Here is a 20,598-nt window from a genome sequence, read left to right as displayed (position 1 = left end):
TTGTACTTTACATTATTGTTAACTTTACATGTTAATGCTATGGGGCTTAATTTCATGCAAACTCTATTTCTTCCACTTAATCTGAAAAAGGCCCCAAAATGTGATCAAAAACTGCTCAGTACACTGAAGTGAACACAAGCACGTGCTAGGATAGACACACAAAGTGAAATCCCTCTATTCAGACCTGATGAAAGACTGTTGCATCCAAACATGCTTGGGAAAGAGCACAGGTCACTTAAAAGAGAAGTGTGAAGTATGGACCATTACAGAACATTAATAGGGAAAGAAACCTGCAAAACTTATTCAAGCCTCAAATCAGTATGTCCATACTGTATAGACAGATTTTTACTAGTGACCTGCGTGGCTCACTAGTATCTGGAATGGTTTTAGTCATGTCATATGAAGGTCTGAATACAGGGCTTGAAACATATGGAATCTGATGAAATAAGTATCAACTGGTACCTAAAAAAGGGTGACCTGTTTTGCCTTTTAATAAAACACAGTACATAAGCATTAAGCCCCAAGCATTTTATATAGACAATTGTACCTCTGCACCTGTCAGAAGAATTAAAGGACAAAACCTGGAATTTAAGTTTTCCATACAGCATGCATTCAGCTTCTTGAATCAACTAAATAAATATTTTTCCTATTCCTTCTCTTTCTGCTATCAGAAATGGGAATAACCATAGCTTAATAAGATGTGACATAGCTGACAGGAAGGATGTTTTACTTATTCCCAGCTGGAAAATGGTCAACATGGTGAAGATAAGTAACATTTTGGGTTTTTTCCCAGATATTTTAACCAACTGAACTCTTTGCTACTGCCAAACCCAGCACTCACAAGACTTTTAACATACTGTCCGAAACAACATTGAACTACAGTGTTTTCCACTTTGAAAAAGCAAATGAAGATTTTCCGTTAAAAAGTGCAAAGACTATTTCTCATATAAAGACAGTTTCTTCTTTAAAAAAACAGTAGGAACCAAGATCTTTTATAAGATGGTTTTGGGGTGAGAAAATAACTCGGTGAATCCACATTGGTTGGTACCAATTAAAAGTATAGATAAAAGAATGAACTAGAAAAATGCCTTGGGTAAGTATAAAGTAAATTGTGAAAGTACTTTCTGTCTTTTCCTTGCAGTGCTTCAGCATTATTAGACTGGATTATTCTCTTTACCTCTACAAAACTGCTCTGGATCTTGCAAATAATAATAGAACTTAATGTGTGTATAAACCAAAAGTAAGTTTTCAGCCTGGTCATTTGCATATGCTTCATCTTTTACCAGGAAAAGGATTGAGGTTGTGATTGAGATCCACGAACATATTTTTTCCAACTTTTGATTCTCTATATGCTTATTAAGGTGATAAAAAGCATATGGAGTTAGTGTATCTTGCCCCATTCACTTGTTTTAAATCCTAGGACTGAACTTTTTGACTGAACTTTTGACAAATATAAGTTCAATGTTTCCCAGGAAGAATGAAGTTGCCTTCTGGAGCATGGCTGGCAAAAGATACTTCAGGAATGAGTAACAATCGTCTTTCTAGAGGAGATCAAATGATGAACCCATTTCTATGTCCCAAAGAATGACTCAAGAGATGTCATCTGCCAAGTAGTATCAAGGAATGCTGTTGCTAAGCCACCATCTCATAATATCACACAAGTTAAGACTGTTTCTCATTAGGGTATCTACATTTTTTCCCAAACCAGATGGGTTATTTCTAACAGAACAATCTGTGATTCTTTATCCATTTATTTTAAAGATAGATTATTTTAAAATAAAATATTTCTTTACTAAGTTGCACAGTTAGAAAGCAAGTTATTTGCTTCATCAAGAAAATAAAGTATAAGCAAATAGATTTCTATAGCCTACAACTGAGTAGCTGGGGAAAAAAAAAAGAAAAGCAGTTAAATCTAAGTTTGAATATCCCTACAAAATTTACAAAACCAAACCTGTGGCTGTTCCAGCTCCTTATGTCACTGAAATTAGAGCATATGTGAATTTGAATTGGTGATTTGTAAGTCATTACTACTTTTGAAATAATTTGGGTAGTTTTATAATATTCTAGATTTCACTAGTGTTATTACAGAGTTCAGAATGTTGATGGAGCAATGTAGACAAAAATAAGGTTATGAAATTAATACTTTCTAATGAAAACAGATGAAAACAGAAGAAATAAAATTACAGGGTTTGGTACATGTTTGTCAAAATGATGGTGGAAGAACTGAAAACCAGAAACACTTGATTGCATTAATATGAAATGAAATCACACCAGCTAAAGTATTTATTATAAGTGTACTCATCAAACTTATTAGGAATGTTACTGTTAGTTACATGTAATAATGTAATTTTAAAATAATTAAAATTGAATCTGCAATAAATTTGCCCATAGCAGTAATACACAGAAAAATGAAAATATTATCATTTATCATTGTTAGAAACGCAGATATTGGTGGAGTTAAACTACAACCTGGCCCAAAATACAATAGTAGAAAATACAACTGCAAAAAAAAAATTTTTCAGAGTTTAAATACACTTTCATAAGCATTAGCAAGGTGATGATGCAGTTGTGAAGTATTTTTCTCCAATATGCAATGAATCCTGGTTTGCTGTTGCAGTACTTCACTGCAGAACACTTTCTGATACCACCACTGTCATAATCTTTTCTTCTCTTGATAATAAACAGATTTTTTGTGTAAATACAAGAAAATAATCAATAAGACACATTTACCTTTTTTTTTCCCTTTTAACTCCTAAACCACAGGGATTTTTTTACTTTGATGTTTTTTTACACTAATTTAGAAAACACACCTATGTACATGCTATGTGGTTGCAAGAACAAAGGCAAATTCTTAATGTAGTCAAAATGACAGAATAACATTGACCTATGTAAGGGGTATATTACTGTAAAATACATTTTATAACTATTAACACAAATAACATTTCTTGCCATAGTAATTAAATTTGACAGCCAGACAAAAATTAATCAGTTCCTTCAGTACACACAATTCACAAAACTGTTATCCTAACTGCAACAGCTTTACACACGTAACCATCTTGTGAAACCTCTGCTCAGATTTGTAAATCCCCATTCTTGTTAACTTAATACTGTTGTACTTGTGTTTTATTATATTTAGTGTGTTTAGTTGCATTCCCTCAGGATAATGCAACAGCAGCTTTTGAGATTAATGGAATCTGTTAGAAACACTGTTACACTGATATAAAAGTTCATAGCACAATCAAAAGAATTTTTGTTGAATATCTGTAACTCAAAACTGCTGATAAAATTTTAATATGCTTTAAAATAACCCAGTTGTTGCTTACCCCGCTCTGTGTTTGAGTTTTTTATCTAGGATTCCATCTCTGGAAACAAGTTTATTAAATACCAAAATGCCAATCACCATGTTGACCTGTCAAACAGAAAACACACAGTTGATCTTTCAGTGCCCAAAATAAAATATTGTATCCTGGCAGTATTGTATTACAGGCCAGCAAAATGCCTCCTCTTACATTTCTGAGCATTCCTTCTAAAATTGTGTAGCAATGTCCCGGAACACATCAAAAGGCTGTGACAAAAAGGTGACATACACACACACTGCAACAGGTTCGTTTTGGGGCCTTGAATTATGCCTGGTACCAAGCTGTATATGTGTACATGTCTGATGGCCAGAAGCCGCAATTTGAGTTGTCTGCACAGGAAAGAGCTAGTCAGAGCATGCTGCTTTTTAAACATTTATGGCCCATGTGGGTGTTCCCACTTATGCAGAACCTGCCTGTGGTTTTCCATATCTTCCTGCACCTAAATCACTGTCTATGTCATTCACCAAAATGTCAGTTTTGAGCCTTGTTTGGCTGCAATTTACTGTTTTTGTGGACCAGATAACTTTCCTGGGATGTCTGTTTAGCCCCACTAAAGTACATGGTGTTATGATCACATACATGGGTTGAAGATTTAACCTAAAAAATTCAAATGTTTTAGCTGTTGGGCGTTGGCACTTAATGGACATATTAATGACATTTAATGGACAAGTTAATGACTGTTATTATCCATTTGTATTATTGAACTGAACTCTATTAACCTGTCTCTGCATGGCCCTACAAATAGGTAATACCAATCTTTGAATCTATTAAATGAATGTTCCTTTTCTTTATTTATTAAAGAAGGAAAATCCTTTTTTCCTTTCAAACTGGTTTTTCAAAACCTGTGCCAAAATACCTAATTGTTGCTAGTCTGCCTTGACAATTCATTTTCAACTTTATTTTCAGCATTAACATTTTTCAGCTGTGTTATATAATTCTTTGGCTTCAAACACTTAGGCTTAAGTGGCTGCATGGAACAGCTCCTTTCCACAGCTACCAGCTAATGGTAGGGCAAACTGCGACTGTGAACTTCCAACATCTCCGAACAAAGACTTGCCAATTAAATAGAGAACATAGAGTTACTTCCACGTGAAAATTATAACTGGCTTTTTGTAAACATCCTTGGCTCCTCTACCATGACAGGGACTGTGAGTTGTACAAAAGGATCCTGGCTTGAATCCAGGCAATGATGAGACAAACTCTATGGGAGTAGTAAACATCCTTTTCAGGAAAATTCATGTAGATGAATAGCTTTATCTTTGATGACTAATAAGACTGATTCTCTTTTACAAGAGAAAACCAGAAATAACCAGTTCTGATAAAGTTATCACAGTACAAAATTTCTGGAGTGGGAAGAGGAATTAGATTCAACATTTGTAAGGGAAAAATGCTAAATAAATTGTTGCAAAAAATCCATACAGACTGCAGAGCAGATATCTGATAGCTGATGGCACAGATAGAATGTAATTCATCTTACCCTGAAGTAGACAGCTGAAATACTTCTGATGGTTTGATCTCTAAAAGTATGTATTTTTCTTCACTGACAATGAAATATGGCTGGGATAACTGACTTAGATGCAGAAATCTACATTGCAGATAGCTACAATTAGGCAGAAATGAATCTTACACCTAAATGCATGTCCAGAGATGTGGAAGATCAATACACAAATGAATAACATTTCCCAGCTATGAGAATTTTTTCTTTGCCATCAAAAACAGTAGCCATGGAGAACTTGCTGGCAGGTTCCACTCCTTCTGTTGCTTTTGCTGGCACAGCAATCCACTGCCAAGCAGCACTCTATCAAGACTGTCACTGCGTTTCACAAGGCAGTGACAATTGCGTAGATGCTGCTGATAATAACTCAGTGATGCCTGTAACAAGTTTTCTGTGCTACTAATCAGTACATTATTCTTTCACAGCTTACCGTGTAAACATGGAGAGATAATTGGTATAAAGAAGTGATATAATCAAATGAATCATGCATTCAAAATACTGAAGGTATGTTAAACAGCAATGATCTCAGTATTTACAGCAAAATGCAATGTTGCTGTATATCTAAGCTTTTATAGTGGACATAGCACTTGCTATCATTTCATACAAAAATAGTCAGAATTATATTAATGTTTACCAAGACAACAGCAGCTGCAGGTCCAACGAAAGCATAAAGTAGCCCTCCTTCCAGAGATAGCCAGCAGCTGGAAAGAACATTAGAGAAGAACTAACACAAATTAAAAATAAGTATAACACACTGTCAAGAGAGAATTAATAATTTATATAGCATATTTTTCTGATGTATGAGATTCATACAAAAAAGAATTGCTTTGTTGATATGAAGAAGTAGAGATAGTGAAAGATAGAAGTGAAAGATATTTCCAATACCAGTGGTTAACATTTTAAAATCTTTAATGTGAGTTATACATAAACTAAAATGGCCAAAATGTATAAAGAGCACAATAGAAAGTAAGTTTGCAAATATTCATTGAATCTTCCCTAATCATGTATGATGAGTTAACTGAACAGGCCTTGCCAAATAGGCATCTAGAAACACTTCTAGCTTACCGTATCTGATAGTTCTATACTTAAATGGATGAAATGGTCAAGCACCCATAATACAAAACTTCAGAAGAAAACCAGGTTTCTACATATCTTGTCATTAAATAATTGCTATTAGAACTACACCTTAAAGACAATATTTTCCTTAGAGAAAAATCATATATGATATATGATCTGCTCTGTATTCCCTCTAATATTTTGCAAACAATTTAAATGTATATTTTAAAGCATCTGAAAACTGTATTTTCTGGAGACCTCCTAATCTCAAAGAGTTTGTCATTCTGCATCAGGGCTTTCACTGAAAACCATCAATTTCCAAACACAGAGCACTTACAGAATCAAATTCTAAATATTTGATATACTATGATGGAAAGCTTTTCATATCTGCAAAAGAACAGGAGCTTCACACACTGAAGTAAATGCAGCTGTGCTATTTTCCCAGTGATTACACATTCAAAGAACAGCATGTTTATTTGAATGCATGATCACACCTACATATAAGAAAATTCCAGCATATAAATTCAAATAATTTGCTTGGATTTCATATCCAGAAACATTCACATCAGAATCATGCATATCTTCTTTATTTTCCAGTAATGCTTTTGTACTTTCCAAAACCAAGTAAAATAAATGCAAGCACCTCATAATATTAATGGTCTGTTAGGGCTGGTATTCTCACTGCAAGGAACAAAAGCGTTTTCCATTGCAATGAGGCCATGTGAAAACTGTCACATGAATGCAACAGCACCAGGGTGCTAAATTCTGTAATGATAAATGGATGCAAATAGTTCCTATCTGCTTCACAGTTAAAAAGGTAGTACATGCCAAGCTATTTTACATCCTACTTCAAAAACCACCTACAACACTAATGTTCAATTTATTTTTGCAATGTCAAAGAAAAATGCTTTCAAAATTTTGTGCAGTTTTTCTTACTATTTTTTCAAAAGCTTGGTTATTATTGGCAGTCTGGGAACACAGACTTCTGAGAGGGGGAAATGCATTCATAGTGCACTTCCTTACCAGTATAAACTTTAAACTTAATGAAGATGACCACTTTGAGTAATTAGGACTTGCTCATGAACATTTTAATGTTCACGAATTCATCTGAATTCATCTGAACAGAAACAGCAGTTCATAAAAATAGTTGATGTATTGCAGTTTGAACATTACTTCAGTTACCTGTGCTGAAAAAAGGGTCAAGAACAGTTTTTCCTAAATAAAAAATGAGTTTCCACCACAAAACACTTCGAGACAAAGGAAAAATTGTTTCCTCCCTTTTCCATGTTATCAAGTAAAATGGCTGTTCAGAAGTGACTTCCGCTTAAAGGCAGAGCTGGAAATAAATGTAGAGATTGTCCTTTTTTCACTTAAACTTGTTTTTACACAATCTGAATTTTCAACAGTCTGGATTTTCACCAGTGTGTGACCTCATTATTGTAATATATTCAACATATCCTAGCTGATGACTGAAATTAAATATTCCTCCATCTTCTGTTGAAGGCTGAGTGCAGATAGATTTTCAGGTGCCTTCCTACACCACAAGGCAATGCTTGTCAATTTTTTACTATTTTTTCCTTCTCCTCTTTCTTTGCTCTGCTAGGTTTTTTTCCCTGTGTTTTATAGTTGTTTTTATTTTGTTCTCATGTTCTCTTCTTTCTCCCTGATGTGCACATAGCAGAAAGCTATATAAATTGATTAGTGTTAAGAGCAGCCACTGGTGGCTTTATGGGACCATGTTACATGATCATAAAATTCTGCTGAGTGATGAAGCACCCGTACACTTGCTCCTGTGTCCTGTACATTTTGTGAGATGTTTGATACTCTCCAGGAGATTGGTTTCTTCTCTTAAAAGAGCATGGCAAGAGTCTGACTATTAAAGAATTTTAATTTTTGCTGATGCAATAAATTCCTGGAATTTATCTGCACTGTATGTTAACATGAGCAGTTTACGCAGGTTTATTAACTGTAATTTCTAGTAGTGATGCTTTCATAGCTCTGATTGTCTGAAAAGAGATAGCAACAATATTTATTAGGGAAATGGCTGGAAAAGCTATTAAGATTTCAGACACACTCATCTTTTCCAGATAACCTGAAATATCTAAAACTTGTCTCTGTAGGTTTTTAAATTATTTTAGGAAATCCCTTCAGCCTCTATTTCTACCCCTGTATCTCTATCACTTCAAGTGTCTGGGTGAAATATTTTTCTTATGTAGTTTTAAAAATACAAAAATATAACTGTATATTAATTAGGACTCAGAAAACAAAACAGAAATCCGAGACTGAGGATCACAGAAATAGCTCCAGTTGAACAATTCAAGCACTCTCATCATATATATCATACAGAACTGAGAGGTGCTGCAAAGATTCTTGGACCTTCTCCTTTTCTATGAATCTCTTCATGTGTGGGACTATGGACCTGGAATAAATTCCTTAATTTTCACTTTTAATGTTCTCCATTTAAAAGCTTCATTTTTAAAATGAGCATCTTCAAGAGCATGAATACTTTGCAACAAGGTGTGTTTCTGATAGCAGCATGTGTGTAATTGACTGCAACAAATTAGGCAAAATATAGTGTAAGCAATTAAAAAACTTACACAAGTGCTTTAGTTATGGTAGGAGGAGCAGGACAGGAGCTCTGCTTTTACACTGCCCAACAGCTGTCATGAGACACAATTCTTTGCTGCCTTCTGGAGTGGGACAGCACATCAGCTGGTGATGGAGGAGGAATCTCCATTCCTTGTTTTCACTGTTTTCCTTATGTAATTCTGATGTCAAATGCCAAGAATATATATTTGCAAATAAGATGAGAAAGCTGAATTACGGTTCTATTTGTCCCTTGTACACCTTCATTTGGTCTTTTCTCCCATAGTACCATGTCAGCTGGATTTGGATCCTGAGAGAAGAGTTGTTACATGTACAGAGACCTGCCCTTTTTTACTTTCCAGGTTACTTGTAATGAATGATTTGTTGCTTTGTCTGAATATTTCAGAATATCCTCTTTTAAAAATGCATTCATCCCAGGAAGGAAGCAGGAAGAAATGTTAACTAAAGCAAGTACTCACACATGAATGATTTCAGTAGAGCAAATGTAATAGGATTAATCCTGCAAGGGACAGAGCTACATCCCCAATGGGGGTCTGGACATCCTTATTTAGTGATCTGTAATTCTCACAGCCTAAAAGGTTTTCCAGTTGTGGCTCAAGAACTAAGTAATAAAAAAATGCCAGCAAGATGAGTACATACTTAAAAAATAATTCCGAGGAGTAGGTTCTCAATATAACACTGAAAAGGGGGCTAAGACCCCTGCTGCACTTGACAGCTCTATGTGCAATTAAGCATTTCAGTTACATTAGACGTTCCTCATTAAAAAACTCAAGATGCATGTTGTCACAGTTTATAACTACAGCGCTTAGTGATTGGAGCCAGAACTCAGGAGGAGATTTGGTTTTGTGTTCTTACCCACCCAGAGCTGGAGTGCCAAGATGGTGAGACATCCAGGGAGGGGAGGGTGAATCCTGATCTCACTCAGTGATGATGCGAAGGAGAATAATTAAATATTCATTGAAGTGAGGACTTGACCTAACTCATCCACATCGCTGATGAATGCCCTCATTGCCAGTCGACAGAGTAATATTTCCTCTTTCTGTCCAGATGCATACTCAATTTCTTAGGCAACGTGAGGAGAGCTCCAAACAGGCTGACCAAAGGAAGCACACTCTTGCATACATAATGGTGATTGGAGTGCTCTACTGGCAGGAGGAAGGCTCGGCTCCTTCTTCATCAGAAGATCGAAGAGCAGCCCCTCTGAGGAGTTAATTTTCTGAGGTGCTAAATACACACTGGAACTAGCCAGGTGGCTAAACATGTACTGAATTAATTTAATGTAAATGAAGCACAGAAATTTTTCTCCTTTCTTTCTCTCAAATACAACACAGGCCAGGAAATGGGCAGGATCAGGATGTCCAGGAGTGAGGGGATGGATGGGGGAACTGTTTTGAGATGTTTGAAGGGCTTTGGCTCCAAGCTGCTCAGGGGCATTAAAGTCGAGGTACCTGCCTGGTGTGCAGAAACCTGAGTGCCAGAGACTCTTGCCAGTACTGTTTTGGACATGTTTTAAGGTTGGCAGAAGCTACTCAGAACATTTAACATTCTCTTTTGTAAATCTATATAAATGTTAGGTGTTTATATGGACCTAATGCTCAGTGCTTCTTAAGAGCTTGCTATTTCAAAATCTCAAATGAAATCTGGGACTCCTGGTGCTTTGCTGAGCTCAGTCCAAGACTGGCATGCTGTTTTCTCTTTGTTCTTATGTGGATCACTCGGTGACTCTCAGGCCAATTCCAGATGTGAATGGATACCTGTAGAGCCTTTAGAGTGTGCTATGCAGTTCCTGACGGGTATGGCAATCTTGGTAAGTAAAACCATAGTTTATCATTTCAGATTGACTTACTAGTGAGCTGTTCCATATCCTTTTGTCTTGGTAAAGCCTATTGATATTGCAACCACTAATGCTGGCAGTCCTGGAAAAAAAAAACAACCAAAAAATAATAATCAGCAGATGCTGAGTAAAATATTCCTGTTCTGCCTGGAAAAAAATGACAGGGCAAGCTAATGCAAAATGGGCAATTTTACATGGAATGAATTATTTAATGAAGCACATTGCTGTTGTAGGATTTGTTTTTCTGAAGCACTGGCAGGGAGGAGGACACTGTTTTCTGCCCACGGTGTACTGCTTTGATGTAGCTAAATTACTGGTACATTTGACAGGTCTTAACTAGAAAGGGTTTCATAAATATTCAGAGAATGTTTCTTATTTTATTTTCATTTCTTAATATTATACTACCTTGCTGAAAATCTTCTAAAATTTTGTTAAAACATATTTAGAAAAGAATGCTACAATATACACCAGCATACCTTGAGCTTGAGATACAGTGGAAAGGCTTCTAACATAGTTTTCCTTTTAGTAACATGCTGTCTGTTATCTTTCAATTTTACTGAAGAAAATTATTATATTCTTGACATTACCACTGCATTAAATGTTTTATTCCAATGATTCTTAGGAAATTAATTTTACTCACTTACCCCATCCAAGGCACAGGAAACGCTTCCTTATGAGTCGTGTCCTAATTTTTCCAGTAACAGCCATATATGACTGCCACGCTTCTGTCAAAACCCAACAGAATGAAGCTAAGAAGAAGAAGTGTAAAAATGCGGTGGTTGTGGTGCAGATGCCCTGCAGGGAGCAAAGAGAAGCTCATGCTGAATACTTAGGGACACTCATTTCTGTTTTCAATTCAAAGAGTTGTCATATTCTATCATCTTGACCTTTATCCTTAGCAACAACTCTCCCTTTTCTCTCTTATGATGTGATGGCCACAAAGAACAGGAGAAAGAGAGAGAAATTTTGACGAGGATTAGGCAGAAGAGGTTTTGACTTGTTTTCCTAAACACTGAGTGTTCTGAGCAGGAAGAAAAACACAAAATAAATCATGCCAGCAGATTTTTCTCTACACATTTACTTTGACCAGGGACCATCATAAAGCCATTCTGGTAAGCCAGTTACAAAATTACTGATTATAAAATCACATAGAGCTGAACAGAGAAAATGTGGGGATATAAATGCTCCTAATTACCAGCTACATTTTATTTCCCTCCATGAAGAAAGACCCTGATTATAAAATTTAAAAGTTGATTTTTAAATTTTTTTAATTTAAATTTTATAGTATGTTAACCTCTTGGAATATACTGCTTTAGATATTTTTAGGCAGGTTTAAGTACCATAGCCTTAACAATTGCCCTGGATATTGTTTTTATGGGTATCAGTCATTTGTCATCTGAAAAGTATTTTGAGCACATGCAATTGGCTTTCTTTTGCCACTGTAGCCCTTAATTAAACTTGACATTGTAGCTTGCGTAAATGAGCTTCTTGGCATAAATGATCTGTGCTGCACTCTGTTGCTTAAAATGCCAGTAGCAGGCTACAAAATGCAGTCTGCATAGCACCCCAGAACCAAGAGCACACCAGTAATGTTGAGAATATCATTAGCACAATTTATCCTTAGCACAATTTAAAGTGTCAAAATCATGTTAAGATTAAAAGGAAGAACAGTTCACACCCCCAACATCAATGAGGTAAATTAATGAAAAAATGAAAGATGCAGACATTACTTTATGATTATTTCTTTCTGCATCATACACATCTAATAGCTACCTTACACTTAGCCTTGTATTAAGGCTAGTCAAGAGTTTTTACTAAAATCCCAGTTGAGCAAATTATTTAGGGAGAGAATATGCACATTCCTATTTATATATAGGCGCTTGCATATATTGCTGATTCAAGGCTGATAGGAAGGATATGAAAAATATGACACCCATGTATTACACAATCCATGCTTTTTAGTTATTTTTACATTCTTAATTACTTTCCAATATTGGAAGTTATGGTTTGAATTTTCTCTGGTGTTAATTTTTCCAGATTCTTATCTGAAATCATTTGTCCTGGGTAATTCCTATAGTTATCTTAAATAAATAGCTGATACCAGTTGATACTACCATTAGCTGACATCAACTGCTGAACTTTAAAAAATTTATGCACTTAAAGAGTCAAAATGTAATGCTTTCTTGCTTTGAATTTACAGATGTGACAAACAGCTTGTCTTCAAACCCTGAGTCTAATTGTTTATTTAAATCTAGAGGAAAGGGGTTCTGTATAATTATATACAAGAGAACTGTTGTTAATTAAAAAAAAAACAACAAAAAACAAAGTAATGTAAGCTGGAAAAAAACCAACAGATCCTGAAAATGCAGTAGGTATTCCATCCTAGGCCTTGCCATTAATTCTTATGTTTAGATGTCCCTAAGCTATATGGATTCATAAAATCCATCCAATTGAAGTCTGACTAATAGTTTCCTGTATATGACAAAAATACCCCAAAACTCACTTATTTAAAATGAAAGTTCTGGAGTGAAACACACAAAAAAATACAATAGAAAATTCCTAAATGTCCTTTCTTTAACTAGCTGGTTCATATGTTATAATTCCTACTATGCAATTTTAATTTGTTTTCCTATCAATGTTCTTGCAAAAGCTAGAGAGTTCTGTCGGAACAAGAATTTGACAACAAAATTACTTTTGAGGAACAGTACAGAATCTTTTATGGAGGAACTACATAGGTAAAAACACACCCTGAAAAAAAGTGAATATACTAATTCCCTTATAAATAATGTAAACACAAGCAACCCTGATCTTTTAGGTGAAAACACTGCTAAATCTTAAGGTTGACTTGAGTGCCCACTGTAGGATTTAATTCATAATTTATCCTCTATATTGAAAAAAAAGATAAGATGATGATTATCTGAGACAAATGTGGACATGGCTACTGTGGAAGAAAGAACTGTGATGAAAATGTTAATGATAACGTTGAGCAGAAAATGAGAAGACAGAAGCAAGTTTTGTGAGAAGCAATCTGCTCTAGCTGGAGTATATGACTGCTGATTATATCTAACTCTTCTGAGCAGCAGACAGGTCTTTAATGAACAACTATGGTAAGTCTGTACCACTGATATAACAGTGCATTTGCATCACATGCCATCAGAAATATGCAAATCAGCCGCAAACATCACCAAACCACTGCTGTGGGATTGTGATGACAGGTCCATGTGCAGGCAGTGCTTGCAGTGAACTCAGCTTCCCTCCCTGCAAGAGAAGCAGTCCTGGCAAACAAAATTGCCCCCTCCCAGGCATAGCCATGGGCTCAGTTGTCCAATACCCCACTGGAAATCTGGCTTTTATGTACTTTCTTATTTTTCCCCTTTGATAAATAAATAAGGAAACAATGCTGTTCTGTCTGGGAAAGCAATGTATCTGGGAAGTCAATTTCCAAATAGGCAAAAAAAAAAAATCCATTTTCACCAAAGGTTGTTATTAAATGAGCCATTGAATATGTCTGATTTTAGAAAGTATACATCAACATGTTTTTTTTCTCACTAGGTTATGGACTACTGCCAATTGCACCTTCCTCTCCTCTTCCTTGGCCAGGAACCACCACATCCCCCCACCTTCCTGCACATGCAGCAGCATCACTCAAACCTTGTGGCCCATCACTCACAGAAAGCTGCAGTGTCAGCCTGCCTGCACCAAGAGATAGTGGTACACATCTTTCCCATTGCTTTAGGAGAAGATGTTTCTTATTTGCTTCTAATTCTAGTTTATTAAAACTCACTGAATTAATTACCTGTGCTGAGGACCTGTCAACCTGCAACAAAATTAATTTTATTTTAATTTATTCACTATTTCTTCACGCTTTTGAAATTAAGTAAACTTACTCTAACCTCCCCTTCCTCCCATTGCTTTTGTTCTTGGCTCCCCATATTTACTTATAAGTGAGAGGAAGGAGTTTTTCTGTCCTCAGAATGCATGGTTTCATGGACTTTAATTGAGTCTCAGGTGTTAAGCTACCTGGAATATCTAAGTAAGAACATTCATCCCTTTTTAATAAACAATATACTATTGAAAGCAAGAACACACATCAGGCATCAAATTATTTCCTTCTCTCATACTTGTAAGACACGTACTTCAAATGAGTGTACTGAAGCACAGCTGAGAAATCTAAAAACATTGGAAATTCAAAGCTACATTTTCTAATGATTAATATTTTTATATAATAATTATGAGTGAAGTAGAGAATAAATAAATTTTTATGACCTGCAAAAGAAGGTCATAAATGTAACCTCAAAATAAGAATTTATCAACATTCTTTAAGCACTTGACTGTTTTGTTTTGGCTTCTTTTAAAACAACAATGGTATTTTTAAATAGAAAAATATTTGTTTTTTTTGTTTTTTTTTATAGAAGAGTCTTCTGCTATAGATCTTTCACACAAAGGCAAAGAGAGTTAAGTAAGAACACCTGATTTGTTTTCTGGCCCTGAAACTAGTTCTTTTTCCTTCAACAAGCTTGTTGACTCTCTCTGGATTCTGATAAACAGTATAAAAATCCCAGCTATTTGAAGATGAACATGAAAAATTAAATCTGTATTGGTGGTAGCAAAATGAACAGGGCTAAATTCACTCAGATTATTAAACGAAGAAGAAATAAGAGGTAGTAGAAAAACATCTAAAAAATAAAATTTCTTAGAGATTGGAATCTTGTCTTTGACTTCTCTCTGCAGAGATAAGCCTAAGGAGATAAATTAAATGGGTGCTATTCTTATGATGTTCTGAACATGCACTGGGTTCACAAAGAGCACCTAAATACCAGAATAATGAATAAATGAAACAAAGAGCAAACAAAACAAAGATAGTGCAAAGGACACAGTAAAAAGCAGAAAAGTAATTCTGTGACAGAATTGGTATATTTTATTTTCTTTTAGTCACTCTTAAGCCATCTACTCTCAAACAATGTATCTTTCCCTTTTTAAATCAAAAATGTAAATTCATAAAATAAGACACTGCTTATTATTCTGAATTTTATTTTTTTATTATCACCTATTTTTAAAATTATTTGGGCAATACAGTATCTTTGCCTCAGGGGTAGCAGACTGCCAGAATAGAGGGATATAGTATATTGGTCAGATAATATTGAATGATAGATTAAATACTGATTTATAGAGAAAGTGACATGTTAAAATAGATGGACATTCAGAGACTGTGGGACAAAGAAGTAAAAACTTTTAGGAGTGGTTTTCTCGAAGAGAGACATATTTGCAATGAGAAAAAATATGGCAAGAGAGGCTGTTTCTTCAGTTGCAAACATATTTGAAACTCTTAGGATCTTAAATGTCTGAGAAATCAGACATTTAAGCTGAAGTCTTTCAGGTTTCTCTTCCAAGATCATTAATGTTGCTGACACCATAAATCTTTGAAAAAGATTATTTAAAAAATCCCACATTCCTTTCTTTTCACAGACTGTGCTGCTGATACCACTTGTTCTAGCAAAGAACTCAGGAAATTGGATATGCTGATATTGAAAATAGCTATATAGTAGAAATAATAGTTTTGAAATAATGTTATTGGTGTTTTCAACCAACATCTATGAAACTGTTTATTTTAATTAACACAAAGAAAAACTTAGGGATCTTCTACAATTCTTTTCTGGTGTTGAAGACTTAAGTGGTTTAACTTCAGAACATTTTGTTCTGATATCTGACATGATAGCCCAGAATTATTATCACGTGACTTGCATTTGTGAGATGAGATATACACAGTTAATTATTATACAGAAGGATTCTATATGCAGTACAAGACAACATGAATGGGAGTTTTACTTGGATTTTTAAAGCAAGCTGTTTTTGCAGCGCAACAGCAGTAATCTTTGAGTAATTAGGTGATCTGCCTTACAAAGATAATGACTGATAACTAAGGACACTCAATATTTTTGTCCTTCTACTCAATCATTTTGTTTATCCACAACAAGCATGATGCCTTTCTAGATTCTGATAAATAGCATATAAGCTGGCTGTAAATGATCCAGCTCTTTCTGCAGTTCCTTTGATTTAGTTTACAATTACACTCCCATCTTTATCAACAGCCTGGCAATCTCACCGCAAATGTTTTTCAATATAAAATTTTATTTTTCTTTTCTTTTTAGTATCATTTGCAAATTATCACAATACTTGCTAAACTTTGGGACCATTTCATGTGCCCAAACTTAGGGTGCAATATAATTTATTCAGCTACTTTGATTTAAGGTTTTTCTTCTCTTCTGTCCTTTTATCTGACAATATAACCAGTGATCCTGTGACAGTATAAGTGTGCAACAGTCTAAGTGCATCTGGAAGTAAACTTACATGTCAAATCGTAATTTTTCTCTGCATTTGTGCTTTCCACATACACTTTTCATATCCTTCTTACTATTTTCTGCTAAAGTTTCTTCAGATTTTACTAACAAATTCAGTTCCTGCTCTTCTTTTACCAAGACTTACCTTGAAGGTATTTCTAAAAATCAACCCTCTATGAGTAAAGCTTACAATCTCTTTTCACACTTACTTATGAAGACTAGTCAGAATGTCTCCTATTTTTCCCAGGTGCAGAGTTCAATAGAAGTGCTGTTTATATGCGATCCACTAGAAATCTATGGAGCCTTCTTTTTAACTTCTGCCCTTTGCTGTGACTTTTCTTCAAAGTTCTCCCTTGACAGCTGTCACCTCTATCACTCATATTAACAACCTCTGTGTTGTATGCCGCACCTCTGCATTTAAGTTTTGTACAGCATAGCAGCATAAGTTTTGTATTGCATAGCAGCATATATTTTGTACTGCAGCATCAGTTATGTCTACAGAGAACTGCTCGGTTTTATTCAAAATAATTCCTCTGCTAGCCACTATTCTTCTCCAGATCTTGTAATACCCATAGTACAAAATAATTCTATCAACTAGATGTGAAGAGACAGTCTCCTGTCTTTTGGGGTGAAAAAGAACTCATTAAAGTTTTGTCATGGTTTGACACTGGTGCGATGCCAGCGCCCCCATGAAAATGTACTTTTTAAAATAATTGCTGTGAGATGTGATCAGGAACAGAGCAGAGCAGGCCCAAGCTTAATAACAAAGAAAAGAACTTTATTAAACTACTACTACTATAAAAACTACAAACACTAAATCCTGGATGAAGACTTTCTAAAACACCCCTCCTCCTCCCACCTAATTTCTAAACAAACTGAACAGTGAGACACCACCCAGGATCCTGATCAAGTTGCTACCCTTCAGATATTCAAATACTCAATCTTTCAAGGGAGACAGGAGTCTCTCCTGTGCCACAGACTCCCCAGGAAACACAATTGCCACCCTTGTGTTTCCATGTCACACTGCTCTCACCACCGTGCATGGACCGACTGCTCACAGGGCTCCTTTAAGGATGCTTTGCCATGGACCAAAAGAGACAACAGTTCAGTTTCTCATCTTGGGACTACAGTCCCCCCCCATTTTCCCCTGGGGCTGAGGGTCCAAGAACAGAGGTCCTCTTCTCCTCTTCTTCTTCCTTGAAGATAGAGGGCTTCTCCACACCTTCTCCAACTCTCTGTTCTCTCTACTCCTCTGCTGGTAATCACTAAAACAGGTCTCTTGGCACACCAACGCACCCCCCTAAGTGCAGCTTCTGTCAGGAGAATTTGGTTCAGTCTATGGCTAACAAGAAAAGTCCAGCCACAAGCCACTCCATCATCTCTTTCCAACTCAAGAATTTCTTCTTCCATCATTTTGGATCCCAGACTGTCTCTCTTCTACTTCAAATCAAGGAGGAGTAATATTTTACAAAGCCTTCATTTCCCAGGAAAGGGTTAAAAGCTCAGACTCCCTGGACAGCTGATATCTCTGCCCAGCAGCCGACTCCCAAGGCCAAGGCTGGGCGCCTTCCCCGCCCCCCCCCCTTCTCCTCCGCACCGGCAAAGTTACAGGTGCCGTCCGGACTCTCTGTCTCTTCCCTCTGGGGGGGGAATGAAAAAAACATCTCCGCTTCTCTCCACCCTTCCGTCCACAGGAGCTGGCTCGGTTCCAGTCCTTCTACCCCTCAGCTCACCTCAACCAGGCCGCATGGCTTCCCCTCCCCCACCCAGCCCCATGGCTGGGCAGGGGAGGTCTGCACAGCACTCTGACTGGAACCAAAGAGAGCGAGCTCTTGGGAGTTCCTGCTTTTAACCCCCTGAGTTCTCAGAGGCGTATCCCTATCTTCAGTGGTCACTTCAGGTGCCAATATCCAAACTTGACCACTGATTGGTTTGACCCAACTTCCTGAAAAAATCACTTCCATGTCAAACCACGACAAGTTTTCAGCTGCATGTGCAAACCTTTTTCACTCTGTCATGTGGCAGAATGTCTACACTAATAACTGCAAAGGTATCATTTATGCACTGGCATGTGCATAAATAGTCAGTAAATTCCTTGGCATAGTTTTGACCTGGGCCAAAAATTGTTCTCCCAGCCCAGGCCCACACAGAGATGGAAAGAGAGCCTGGGCCAGGAACCCTTCCTGATGGTCAGCTTGCACTCAATGTCCTCCTGCCCTAGAGGGCTCGAGTGTAAGGGATGGAAGCTGTCTTATGCTAATTTACCTTAGAGCTATAGAAATATTTGTGTCTCATTTTAGTGACTAGGTGGGATAGAGACAAGAAGTCCAGCTGCATAATTCATATTATGCTGAGCTATGACTAATATACAAGACAGTAAAATTCATTCCATGTTCTTTGCAGCATTCTCTGGAGATTGTCAGTACAAAGCTCAGGCTTGTATTGTTTAACTCAGAATTGCTTTCTTGGTGACATACCTACAGTAAATTGAAAGCCAGGTGGAAGAAATTCTCATACAATTTCCTTACACTCATACTCATTTTAGCCCTCTGCCTGGTTTGGATTGTTATTGCCAGGTTATACTTAAGCAAATGAGTTTTGCACAAGCAGTATCACAGAACAGGTTACTAAGAGGCAATTTAATTTCTTCGATTACAAAACCTGGCAACAGAATCTCTTCCCCTTCTGCCTTTATTCTGTGAAGATGTGTATTTTCCTGGGCAGGCAGGAAATAAAGGTATAGGATCCTCTACTTGTTTGCAGGATTAATTCAGAAGTCAGTGGAAAGACTCCCATTAATTTAAGTGGGCTTTATACTGGGTGTTACACCTATAGAATAGGGATGAAATGTGCATGAGCAGAGGCTTGTGATCTCATTTCTTATCTTAAGTGCTTTAAATGTTTACAAAGTATTGGATGAGCATTTTTTCTGGTAAGTGAATATGGCCTACTTCACATCATAAATATATTGTGCTCTCTTTGATGTTAAACACAAGGTAAATGTCTGCTCTGTCAGGACAAAATACTAAATATTTTAACTGTGACCTCAAATAAGTGTGTTTTGAAGTTTGTAAAGCTCAGAACAAGAGCTTTACAGGCAGATATAAAAGAAAATAAGAAGCCCTTTGAAACTCTAAAGCATAAAATAAATTTATATAATTTTTTTTCAATTCCTTCCTGTCTAATTAAATTGCTCAAATTGCTATCACAGGGCTGTAACAATGATGCTTCCCTGTGCCAGTGAAGACCCTTTTCTAATTGTCTTATTTTTCTTGGTGGTGGGTTTTTTGTTTTTGTTTTTGGTTTTTTTTTTGTTTTTTAACAAATTTGAACTCAAAGTGATGATGCTCAGTTTAGATAAAAAAGTGGAAATCACTGGTATGCTTTCTTGAAACAACTTCTTCATTACTAAGCTATTGAGGAATGAGAATTAAAGAATTAAATTGAAATTGATGCTATCTTGAAAAATTGCTCTATAAAAATAGCTTTGTGAGGTTTTGCATTATTAAGTCTGAAAGAATTATTATTTAAAGAAGGATAAAAGGTAGATCTGTGGATAAAATATAGATTTGTTTTTTGAATTGATGGGCAAGAAAAATCAACTTGGTCTCTGAAAATCATTGAAAAATTATGTTCTTGTAAATCATTATGGGTAACAGCAATATAGAAGCAGAACTGAAGGTGCAGTGTGAACAGAAGGGACTGGATTCATACGGATGCATGCACAGTTTGGCCTGAAAAGTCTCTGCAACTAGGTGTGACTCAGAGGAGAAAAGAGAATGCATGCTGGTTGTCAGAATGCTTTTACTGGGCTGTCAAAAAGACTTCTACTTACTTGGGAACTATGCAAATTAATGTATAGATTATGGATCAGTAATAAAAAAGCTTCACTGATGTTATAACACTTTG

At 36.1% G+C, this 20,598-nt stretch overlaps 1 protein-coding gene across 9 annotated transcripts in view; it reads right to left on the bottom strand.

Moving 5' to 3' along the window:
* The window catches only part of ADGRB3 (adhesion G protein-coupled receptor B3), a 448,710-nt gene that overhangs the window by 32,561 nt on the left and 395,551 nt on the right, over positions 1-20,598 (bottom strand). For all 9 annotated transcript variants that reach the window (XR_010997055.1, XM_068183751.1, XM_068183747.1 and 6 more), the window contains 4 exons: positions 10,996-11,146; positions 10,364-10,433; positions 5,489-5,555; positions 3,324-3,409 (listed from right to left, as the gene is read on the bottom strand). Coding sequence is in view for 8 of the 9 variants with exons in the window: in XM_068183751.1 (XP_068039852.1) it covers positions 3,324-3,409; positions 5,489-5,555; positions 10,364-10,433; positions 10,996-11,146 (374 nt within the window). In the remaining variant the exon portion in view is untranslated. The remainder of the gene's footprint in view (positions 1-3,323; positions 3,410-5,488; positions 5,556-10,363; positions 10,434-10,995; positions 11,147-20,598) is intronic.

Source organism: Anomalospiza imberbis, chromosome 3 (genome assembly GCF_031753505.1).
Source record: "Anomalospiza imberbis isolate Cuckoo-Finch-1a 21T00152 chromosome 3, ASM3175350v1, whole genome shotgun sequence".
NCBI classification, from domain to species: domain Eukaryota; kingdom Metazoa; phylum Chordata; class Aves; order Passeriformes; family Viduidae; genus Anomalospiza; species Anomalospiza imberbis.
The sequence above is the reverse complement of the archived record's forward strand: the minus strand, read 5'-3'. Positions and strand labels throughout refer to the sequence as shown.